At 34.6% G+C, this 12,173-nt stretch overlaps 1 protein-coding gene across 9 annotated transcripts in view; it reads right to left on the reverse strand.

Annotated features, from left to right (window-relative positions):
- Positions 1-2,810: 2,810 nt before the first annotated feature.
- The window catches only part of LOC149840907 (protein SEMI-ROLLED LEAF 2-like), a 33,824-nt gene continuing 24,461 nt past the window's right edge, over positions 2,811-12,173 (reverse strand). For 7 of the 9 annotated variants that reach the window (XM_090003452.1, XM_090003450.1, XM_090003449.1 and 4 more), the window contains 7 exons: positions 7,232-7,307; positions 7,001-7,128; positions 6,679-6,882; positions 4,392-4,532; positions 4,157-4,285; positions 3,415-3,621; positions 2,811-3,320 (listed from right to left, as the gene is read on the reverse strand). In XM_090003452.1, the coding sequence (XP_089859578.1) occupies positions 3,168-3,320; positions 3,415-3,621; positions 4,157-4,285; positions 4,392-4,532; positions 6,679-6,882; positions 7,001-7,128; positions 7,232-7,307 (1,038 nt within the window). In that variant the 3' untranslated portion in view covers positions 2,811-3,167. The remainder of the gene's footprint in view (positions 3,321-3,414; positions 3,622-4,156; positions 4,286-4,391; positions 4,533-6,678; positions 6,883-7,000; positions 7,129-7,231; positions 7,308-12,173) is intronic. The other 2 variants (XM_090003451.1, XM_090003447.1) reach the window with 1 other exon arrangement.

The following is a 12,173-nucleotide window of genomic DNA, read 5'->3' on the forward strand; positions in this document are numbered from 1 at the left end:
GCCGTGTCCCGCCCGTCCACGTGGATGTGCATGGGCCCCATGCAGCAGGCATCCACGGACAGGATGGGACAGCGATCCAAACACCCCCTAAGCGATGTGTGCCTGTAACGTAGCCTCTGCCTGTTTCTCTCGGATCCACGTACACACAAAGACCTGCTGAAGTTTGGGGAAAAACAAACGAGACATTAGGTGATCGAGCGAGCACTTCACAAGTGTTTGACCCTTTCTAATTGGGGTGGTAGTGGGCGTGGGCCCCTTTTTTTAATAGAGGAGCAGCCTCTACATCGTGCCCCTTGGTTGGAATGTCTTGTCCACGATCATTTGATCTACCCTGAAAACTAATTAGTGTAGGACTGCGGGGCCCTCACTACCCAATTTGAAGAAGTGGTAGAACTTGGTATTTAATATTTATGGTTTAAAATTTGTTTTGAGACAGAAACTGTGCTGGTGGGCTTAGTAGAGACACATGGATGTGGATAGGGCACTAATAGCTGGTTGTCCGGTAGTTATGGCATTTAGAGAATGCCATAACCAATATGTTAATTTTTCATTTTATCATTCAAATAAGCTTGGGGGGATTGTTCCTGTATGATTAAAACATTAGACTCTTGGGTTGAGAGAGAGTTCAATTCTACAACTTCAGCTGTTACATCTGACCCCAACGTATCAAATTCACACATCCAGGTTTCTAAAACTTTTACTTGCGAAAGTTATTCAAATTATATAGTTAACCATTTCAAGAGCATTTAGGAGGAGGCGTTAACATTCTTTCATGTGGAAGCTCCTCCTCAGCTGACAAGTATGCAAAGCACCAAAGTAAGCAGGGAAACATTTTGGTCTCTTTTGTGTTCAATGAAACGGTTTGAATTGGCAATGAATGACCCAAAATCTTCAAAATGAGATAGAGACTAATATGATCTCCAAGAATTTGTTGTTTCATCATCTCAAGGCAAATCAGGGTGTGGTTTTTTATGGGAGGATTCTCGTGCAGCCATGGGGTTGCACATGGAATTTCTCTTCTTTAGCGGATTTTCTAGTCTCAACTTAACCAAGGCGCTTTAGCCATTTCAATCAGTCGAATGCTGCTAAGTTTAGTATCAAAGTTTAACGACTGACAAACCCATACGGTGTGTGTGTGTGTGTGTGTGAGAGAGAGAGAGAGAGAGAGAGAGAGAGAGAGAGAGAGAGTAAACAAATCACTTGACTTTAAACCAATGCTTTAGTTCGAATTCATGGATTAATTTTTTGAGTTCAAATAAGATCTCAACAAAAGTTCATGCAAAGCTCCAAATAGCATGCACTCGATAGTATACAAACAAAAGAGAACTGTCTGAAACCTCAATGATCCCAGTAAAAATGCACACACACACATATATATATATATATAATATACATATTTAAAGAGAGAGAGAGAGAGAGAGAGAGAGAGAGAGAGAGAGAGAGAGAGAGAGAATATTCCCACATACTAGAAATCATACTTGTACTTGTATCTTCTCAATCAAACCTTATGGATGTACTCAACATAGTTTATTGATAGGAATCATGCTTTGGATCATATTTTTTTGGATAAAAAAAATATGATTTTTCTAGCCACGAAATTTTGATACATTGTGAGCCATTGATTTTTAAAGGTCTTAAAAAACCTACATGCTATATAATCACATGATCCAAAATTTGTTTTTTATTGAATAATGCTTATAGATCATATCTACAAGGTCTGATCAACAAGAAAAGTTTAAGAAGTTTGAAAATATAAAGCTACTACAGAGCACCCTATATATATATATATATATATATATATATAGAAAAATGAAAACCTACAAAATGGGCACTGTGCTCAATGAAACATGATATTGAATTATTTTTTTTTTTTTGAAATTCCTACCCCATTGATGTGTTCAGCATGATTGATTTACTAAAAATTGACACTTGGATCATGCATTTTGGATGAAGAAAATGATACTTGAAACCTTGAATATTTATGAAAATTGTACGCCATTGAGTTTTGAAACCTTACAAAAAACATATCCATGCATCGGAATCAAATGCTCTGGTTCCTATAAAAACAAAAGTATAAATCACATCTGTATGGTTGAGATTAAAAAAAAACATAAAAAATCTAATGGCATGTTTCATTCAGCATTGTGCCCATTTTGTAGGTTTTCATTATATATATATATATATATATATATATATATATATATATATATATATATATATATATATATATATAAAAAATCTAGTTGAAAAATCACACTTGCAAGTTGTATCCACTTAATTTGATCTCATGGATTTCTTTTTTGAAAGGCAAGCTGGGGTTAGGCAGACCCCTACCAGTTATACAACTATACCATTGGGTTTTGAACCTACAACGTCCCAACAAAAGGTGACAAGAACTAGCTGCTCCTACCAGAGTTCAACATGGTTTATTTGCTAGGGTTGTACTTTGGATAACTTATTTTTGTAGGAAAATATGATTTTTTTAGTCATGAAATTTTGGAAGATTGCATGCTGTTGATTTTTAAGCCCTTAGAAAACTGACACGTTAACATTTATAAGGTTAGATCTACTAAAAAGTTGAAAAAAAATATGGAAAAATGGTATTTTCTAGTAGATTGCATGTTTGTCTTTAACAAATTTTCATCATCATCATCATCATCAAGCTTTATCCCAACTACATGAGGTCAGCTTTACAAGTCCTATTTTTTCATCTGTTAGGACTCATATTCATAGGATGTGGCTCGAGTTCATGGCCGTTAGCCATTAACACTAACCCTCCTTTATCCAAGCTTAGAACTGGCACTAATGTTGCAATAAATTCATATTGTATATATATAAAATGATAAAAGGAACTTCTGAATGTGCTTCCCTTCAATATAGTACGAATTACAAGCTCATAGGAAGAATACTACCTAGAGAGGTACATGCGACAAATTTTAGAGAAAAATCACAGTGCCTCTTCTTAAACCTACAGGAAACCTATATAATATACACAAATAGAAATTATATATGTGCATTAAGATTTAGTTCATTTGCCCCTAATCATATATCGAATTACCTTCTAAAAAATAAGGAAATAAAACAAATAATGAATAAAAAATAATGACGAATGGGGATTACGGCAGGAAGGAGAGCAACATGCATATGTACCACGCCAACAGCCTTTCTCAACACCCAGCGGCTTTCAAGAACTTGTCATAGGGACTTGAAGGTGGCAGCCTAAATGACTGCCAATATTCACTGGAACATGAGAGACAGTCGGAATGGTTGTTCTCATTTACAGTCAACTTGGAGCACTCTTCAGGGACATCCATTGTTTTCTGGACATATTTTCAAGATCATAGAGGACAAAATAAGATAAATATGATTATGTTCATGTAAATTTATTTTGTTTTCATGTTTTCTTTTTCTTACCTTTCTTGAGAAAGTTGATTCATTGCTATCGGCATCTGAGGATAAGTCAATAGGTAGCACATCCTGCGGATGCTTGATGCTCAAAAGTACCGACATCTTCTTCTGCTTCCCGTTTATGAGGGCTTCACACTGGTCCTTCATCTGATCATATGGTATGGGCACCGTAGAAACATTGACACTCGCAACTTGCAGAGCTGCTTCCAGCACCTGTTATCATTTCAATCATCAAGCAAAGCACATATTACATTGATTATTATGACTGAAACATTCAAGAAACAACACAAATGGAGGATGGGAACAAAAACCATATATGACATAAAATAATCAATAGGGGTGGAGAGATGACAAGGCCCAGTTGCATTTGGGCTTGAGCCCAGGAAAAGTCCACAATCTTCATTTAGGCTATGTTTGGGAGCCTTGCAATGGGATGGAAACACAGTTTCAGTGTGATGCCAAAATATCATTTTTCCAATGTGTGATGTTGAGAGATGAAGTTGCCAAAAACATCCTCTTGTGAAAGGTGTTGAAATGTGTTCTTGGTCCTGCCAACACCAGTCCCAACGATTGTTTCAGCAATGCCACTGCTCCTAAACAGCATTAGAGTATGGGAGCATGCGGAAACCACAACACAGCTGCCAATTCAAGGCTCCCAAACATAGCCTTAGGTGTAATAGCATGGTTTTGCATATTAACCAAACATCATGAACATATAATTAATAAAGACACCCCACAGTAAACTTACTGAGTCCATGAGCTGATTAACACTCAAAACCTCTGAAGAGCTTATAGACATAGGTGTTTTTAAATCTGATAGACTTCCTGATACTTCAGGCAAAGTTTCTTCATCTGAGAAGTATGATGAAGGCATCATCTGCAATAAAATCCACAAATGCATAAAAAGACCGTATATAATTGCTCCTGGCACCAAACTACCAATACATAATGGTAGAAAGAAAGTCATAGGCACATGAGACAACCTCATCAAAAGATTGGTAATCTTTTGAAGCAAATGGGGAACCTGGCCTTGGTGTGTCCATGAATAGTGGAGCTCCTAGTGGAAAAGCATCATCAGGGGAAAATTCCATCAGGAGTTGTTTATAAATGCTAGAAGATTCATCCTGCAAAAACCAGTCAAATTTAATGTCATTATCAAATGTATCAATTAGTAGGTCATGTGCCTTTAATTTGTTAAAGAATATGGTAGAGTTACGTTTGAAATATAAGAATGCATTAAAGACTATATTAACGGATGCACATGAATTGAGACTTGCATGGGCTTCAATTTGTTTAACAGTGTTTTTTCTGTTTCAAACAGCTAAAGCATGAATGCACCATACACAAAATAATTCTAATAGAATTGATAATGACTTGTGAACATGAAGATACTAAAGATTATTGCCCTGGTGTTTCCAGGCTATTATAAAAGGTGGTTTTTGATGCATATTGCAATAACAACCTGTTTTAAGTTTTAACTGAAAGGTAACAGAAAAGAAATAGGAAACCCATAACCACTTCCCCATTATCCCACACCTAACTGAAAGGCTTTCCATTTTACATTGCCAATCTGTGCATTGGCCACCATATCAAGGTCTTTAATGTTCAAAAGTGCTACCTTGACTTTCAGTATCTCTAGCCATCTAGTGACCTGTGGCTGCACCCCACAACCTTGGTGACCATGGGATGGATCTGAAAAGAAGCCTCACAAATAATCAAGTTTAATAAATAACTTGACAAAACATACATCCACCAAATATGCTAGAACAAAATAGCATATAAATGCTTCACGACAAAGATGTAAAAGGAGTGCTTAAAAGCACGTTAATCTGAATATTATTGAGGGGTAAAACCCTCTACAAAAAGTGTATTACAATGGGCACAAATGACCCTTATTTATAGAGTGTTGGCTCACTTGAAAGAGTTGTTGGGCTGTTCCCAACAGCTCTAATTAGAGCAGTTGGGGTAGCCCAACAGCTCTTTGTCAACAGTCAAATATTGACTGTTGACTGTACATTGACAGTCATTATGACTGTAGAGTGACAGTCATTATGACTGTTAGGGAAAAAGACAAAACAGAAAAAAAGAATAAAAAGAAATAAAACAAAAATACAGAAAAATAAAGATTACAAAGATATACATATATACTTTAAATACATATACATATACATATACATACTCTTATATTACGAAGAGTCTCTCTCTCTCTCTCTCTCTATATATATATATATTCAAGTATATACATATATATGTTATTTTCTAACAGGATCGTCCCACAACAAGAGCATGTTTTGGATGTGTAAGTGAGTACACACATTCTTGTGTATTTTAGATTTACCTTCTCTTTATGAAAGATATTGAACTTTTGTCGAGATAATCCACATTAAGAAATATACGTCATTGTAACTATTTTTATGCACCTCCAATTGCTTTTACCAAGGATTAATGATAGAAATTTATTTAGACCTTCAATATCTCCAACAAATATTTAAAAGTTTTGTACTTAACGTAGAGATTTGACCTCGTTTTAGATAAACAGGTCAATTTTAGAGATTTACAATAAGAGGAATGACCTATAAGAACTGGGTTGACTCAACAGGATCTTTAAAGACAAACCTTGGACTGCTCTGAGTTTTTCCTAATTCATGTCACTGACCATCAAGAACTCCAATGAGATGGTGAGATTTCTCTAAGGAGGAATTTGAGGGGTTGGAGCATAGTCACCGTTATCGCCGATGTTTTGAAAATATCGCGATATTATCAGCATTTTCAGCTAGGATGATATTATCGGCAAAGTATCATGATATTTTCAAAATATCGCCAAAATGAAAATAGGGTGATATTATCATGATATTTTTGTGATAATTTTTAAAAAAATTATTATTATTTTATATATTTTAAGTTCAGTTTTTCTATTCTTTGGTTTCTTTTATATTTTAAAACCTTTTAAAATTTGCATCTTTATATATTTTACAAGAAAAATAATTGAAAAGCTATTATTTTACTATCTTTATTATTATTATTTATATTTTTTCAATTTTTAAGGATTCTGATATTTTGCCAAGAAAATTACTTTTTGAAAATATCTCTGAGAAAAACCCTCACTGAGAAATTACCTTGAAAGATACAGATGACTGGGTTGGAGCACTTTAAGATCCTAAGACATTTCTAATGTATACAGCAGTTTAACAGAAAAACATGCATATCACACTTATACACATAAATATGTGCTCTTGTGCTAGAATTTTAAGCAATTCAAGTTACACCTACCTCTGATAAATTTCCAAGACTATGCATGACAATGGACACCAAATGTTCTCTTGATTGCTCACTTGTAATTACTATTGAGGATAAAACATCTAAGGCAGCAAGGTCATCTTCCTTTGATCCATAAGTGGGTTTTCCATTATCAGAACCTAAGTGAATAGCCTGAAGCCTGCTGTCTTCGATCAAATGGAGATAAGGATCAGCCTGCTAATCAAGCATGAACAGTGTAAGTCTTAGAATGACAGACAAAGATAAAGCATAAAAGATCCAGTAAATGAAAGTTACATATCAAAATTATTAAAAATTGTAGTTGATAAATACAGACCATTTTATCAGTAAGTGATTGCTTAACACAAGGAACAAGCTGAAGAATATTGTTCACCCTTGCCAAAAACAAAATCATTGAATTTGCCAATGTAAAGAGCGACCTTCTACGAGATGGCTGTAGACAACCTGTACAACATATGCAATCATAGTCATTTGAAATCCATTCGCCAAGAAAAGAATTTTCAAAGCAAAACAAGGGATAATTAAAGGCAACTTAGTAGGAACTTGCCTTCTTTCTCAAGAGCGATATCCCTAAGAGACAACGCCAGCTGAAAACTTCGAATTAAAGCACCATGACTTGATGCCTGGCATGAACAGATTTACCAATTAATGAATTAAAGCACAAACTACTGCGCTTAACAGAATCATTAAATGAGTTAAGTTGTAGATTGGTAGGTCAATGGTCCGGTTAAGATGGATTTTTTTTCTTGTTGCTGACACAAATTGTTCACATCCTTTAAGGTACTCGGAGCAGAAACAGAATACACCATTTGACATATGCATCAAATTCAAACCTTTGTTCAGGGTGTGCACACACACATGTGGTATGCATTGAGTGCATGAGAGAGAGAGTCCAACTCAAGGAGGAACTCGTCTTTCTATTTTTTTGCTTGAAGTTAGAAATCGTACCATCGGAGCAATGTTAAAGTAGGCTTCCTTTTATCTTGATTTGAACATGAGATTATTTATTACAAATATTAATATCCTATGGTCCATCTCTTTCTCAGAATCTACCAATCTTTTATCATGATTTTTTTTATTATTTAGAAATTTTAAAAAGGCACTCGATGATTGTTATGGTCTAATCATCTGTCATAGGGACACTAACTTGGCATATAATCCTCCAATGGCAAAAATGACAGCTTAATGCTGTAGACATGTAAAAAATAAAAGTAGCCCTATACAAGTGCAATAATGATATTTTCATAGTGGAATTTAAAGGAAGAATCCAGATGACATGCATGACTACCTAAAGCATGTTACATGGGGTACTTCAAAATCCCTAGCTTGTATATGACCCTATAAATATTCTATGCTTTCTATGTTTTACCTTTTAAATAAGAACTTTCACTAGGCCCCAGAAAGTTTTTGCTTGTAAACCCTCTGAAAAGAATCACGTTTTCCATTCAATTTCCAAAATCAAAGACAAAGTTAAGTGTGCACTATAGTAATTCATGTATCAATAATTCCAGAAAATGTGGGTCCCGTGAGTTTTTACTGAAGTCATGTGAATTCACATTTCCCTCTCAATATGAACTAAAATTTATTTGGTCAAACCTTAATCTAGACACACCAACTATTTTACTAGGGCTCTCCATTTGCAAAACGTACACAACGAATATTACGAGTGCCAGTGTGCCACACACACAACCTGGCTGTGTGTCCTCACACCCTTTTTTTGGAAAACAACCATGTCATACCATCCATACTCACGTCCTAGCTGTTAGTGTATATAAGTTTGAGGGGTAGTTTAGTCATTGTAAATATAGGGGTATTATGGTCATTGTATACATTGTATATTTGTCTTATTTTTATTTCTTTCATTTTATTTATTTTTTGCAAATCCTAGAATAGGAGTGGGCAATAATGGTCATCTGACCATATAACCATTGGGATCTCCCCAACGGCTACATTTGTAGCTGTTGGGGAGACCCCAACGACCCTCTTGGCTCTCTTGTGTATATAAAGGGGTTTAAACCCCATATATTGTAAGGCTTTTTGCTTAAAGCTTTTGGTGAATACAAATCCTGTTTTTTATGTTTGTTGTATGCCCTTAAGTGGGTGATCTGTGTGGATTTGTGATTGTGTAATTGACCCATTAGTGATCGTTGTGATTGTGTATGTCTATAAGTGACACCTTTGTATTTTATTACATGGTATCAGAACCTTGGTGCTCTATTGATAAGTTTTGAGGTATTCAAGAGACTCATGGGAGATCGAGAAGATCAGATAGAGCATCAGAAAGAGTGTCCATAGCGTCACTTGAAGATTGATGCTCGTGTGGCTGATTTTTGAAGAATAGAAGAGTTCGGCATAACAAATTTGTGGAGCATTGCCAAATCAAGTACCTTCTACTCTAATTGGCTCTATATTCTTTGTTTTTATTTCTCTTCTCTCTTAAATGGCCATCAATGAAGTGGTGACCGTGGTCTCTATTAAGTTTGATAAAAATAACTACAATTGTGGGCCACCACCATCAAAAGAATCCTAATTGAAAAAGGCTTGTGGGAATATATTGTTGGTTCCTCAATGGAACCACAACTTATTCTCACAAAGACTCTTAGCAAAAAGGATGAAACTACTAAAGAAGAGGTCCTTAAAGGAGAAGAGAGAGAAAAAACTCTCTTAAATTATAAGAAAGCCATGAAAGAATGAGAGAAGGGACATGTAAAAGTCCTTCCATTATTTATGGGAAGCATAAGTGAGGACACATGTGAGACCATATCAGAATTTGAAAGAGTCGATGAAGCTTGACTCTTTATTAAACAAACCTATAATCAAAGTGATGCTGCGTATAGATGGGAGTTGCAAGACAAAATTCATACTTGCAAGCAAAGATAAAAGAATGTTAGAGAGTACTATGGGACTCTAAAAAAGTTGTGAGATCAAATGGCAAAAATGAAACCTATTTGGGAAACCCCAAAAGATGCCTAACAAAAGAAATAAATTGTGAATAAACAGTTTTTTCAATTTATGAGAGGTCAATGACCCAGATTTGAACAAATGAGTAACATCCTTCATAGAAAACAAGAACTTTCACCTATTTATGAAGTTTTCGCTCAAGTTTGCATGAAAAAAATGAGGTTAAAATATCAAACAGAATCAAAAGAGTCCAAGGATAATGTTCTTTCTGTTTCAAAACCAGGTGCTAACTTTCGTACATATAAGCCTCCACACTTCTACAAAAATAATAATTTTGGAAAACCTCGGTCTTATGAAGGAAAGGAGATGAAAAGAAAAAACTTATTTGTTACAATTGTGGAAAACCGGGACATATCAAACCATATTGTCTGAAATTTAAAGCTAAAATGGAAAAGAAAATCGCTTCGGTTGGTGCTTCCCAAGTTGACAAGGAAAGTTCAAGTAAATCTATAGGGAATATGTTGTTATCTCAATTGATAAAAGCATTGCAACCTCTCCTCAAAGGTTCCTCCACAATTGGTGTCGCCGTCTTCACTTTATTACCACCTGGTATGACACCTTGGCTCTTAGATTCTGGTGCTTCATTTCATATGACTTATAATAGTAATATGCTTTCCGACCATAGTATCGATTCAAGTAGAAAGAATTTAAAATTTTAAAAAATATTCAAATTTTTGTATTCTAAAAATAAGAATTATTCCAAAACTTAATATAAACTTACTCTTGGTTTCTCAAATCTCATATCAAGGTTGTAGTGTCTCCTTCACATCTGACCAATGTTTAATACATGATCTCCAGTCATGAAAGCAGATTCGGGGAAGGCCATAGAGAAGATCTCTATTACATGGATCAGTTAATTATTCCAAAACTTAATTTAAACTTACTCTCGGTTTCTCAAATCCTCGATTAAGGCTATAGTGTTTCCTTCACATATGACCAATGCTTAATATAGGATTTTCAGACAGGGAAGCAGATCGAGAAAGGTCATAGAGAAGGAGATATCTACTACATGGATCGGTTAATTATTCAAAAGAAACTATTTTGTCTCAATGTAGAAAATTTGGATTTAATTTTGTGGCATCAAAGACTAGGACATCACAGTATTACTAAACTATCAAATGTATCTCATTTGAGAAATTTTTGTAATGAGAAAATTCAATGTATTGATTATATACTTGCAAAGATGAAATTCATTCCTTATCAAGAGAGGACATTTTTTGCTACTAAACCACTTGAATTAATACATTTTGATGTTTGGGGCCCGGCTCTAGTAAAATCTAAAGGTGGATATATATATTATGTTATCTTTATGGATGACTATTCTCATTATACATGGATTTACTTTGTTAGGTACAAAAATGAAGTATTTGAAAACTTCAAAATTTTTCACAAATTAGTTGCAAAACTGTTCAAAACAAACATATCTATCTTTCATTCTGATTTAGGGGGAGAATACTTGTCAAACATTTTTAAATATTACTTAGAATCCAATGAAATCTTACACTAAAGGTCTTGTGTGAACATACCTCAACAAAATGGATTAGCAGAACAAAAATATAGGCATATAGTAGAAACTACAAGGACTCTGCTCATCTCCAAAGGTGTTCCAAAACATTTTTGGGCTGAGGCAGCTCTTACTGCAGTGTATCTTATAAATTAGCTTCTATCATCAAAACTTCAAAATATAACTCTATATGAAAGACTTTTTGAAATTTCTCTTGATTATTTTAGACTAAGAACCTTTGGATGTAAGTGTTTTGTGTTGACAAACAAAAATGACAAGTTATCTCCAACAACCATCCGTTGTATATTTTTTGGGTATGGTGAGAGTCAAAAGAGACTTCGATGCTATGATCTTAAACATGATAAATTATATGTTTCAAGAAATGTTACCTTTTTAGAAAAAAAAAGTTTTTTTGATAAAAATGCGCCTAAGAGAAAAACCGAATATATATTCTTAGAGATGGATCCTAAGAATGATAGTGATTTGATATCAGAAGGGAATCAAATTGATGATAATCAAATACATACTCAGTGTGGTGGACATCAAAATCATTCTCAAATTATTTAATATAAAAGAAGACAAGAAAGTTTTCATCCTAATGCCTTAGAAAAATATTCCAACTTAGAAGCCCAAGTAACTAGTAACATTAGGCACTCCGGAAGACAACATAAAGAACTTGATAAATTCATGACATATGAGTCCTTTGCCCCTCAATACAGAGTTTGTCTAGCAAAGATTTTCTCCTACTTTGAACCAATCTCATACAATCAAGTTAAGGACTATCCAGAATGGCAAAATGCCATGGGTGAAGAAATAAGAGCATTAGAAAAATCTAAAACTTGGAAATTGACTATCTTACCACCTGAAAAGAAATTAATAGGATGTAGATGGGTCTTCAAGGTTAAAACTAAGAGTGATGGGACATTGAAAAGACATAATGTCAGACTAGTAGCCAATGAGTACTCACAGGAATATGAGATAGATTATGATAGGACCTGTCGTGAGAATGACTAATGTTAGAACA

Source organism: Nuphar pumila, chromosome 4 (assembly GCF_984573655.1).
Source record: "Nuphar pumila chromosome 4, dmNupPumi1.hap1.1, whole genome shotgun sequence".
NCBI lineage: Eukaryota > Viridiplantae > Streptophyta > Magnoliopsida > Nymphaeales > Nymphaeaceae > Nuphar > Nuphar pumila.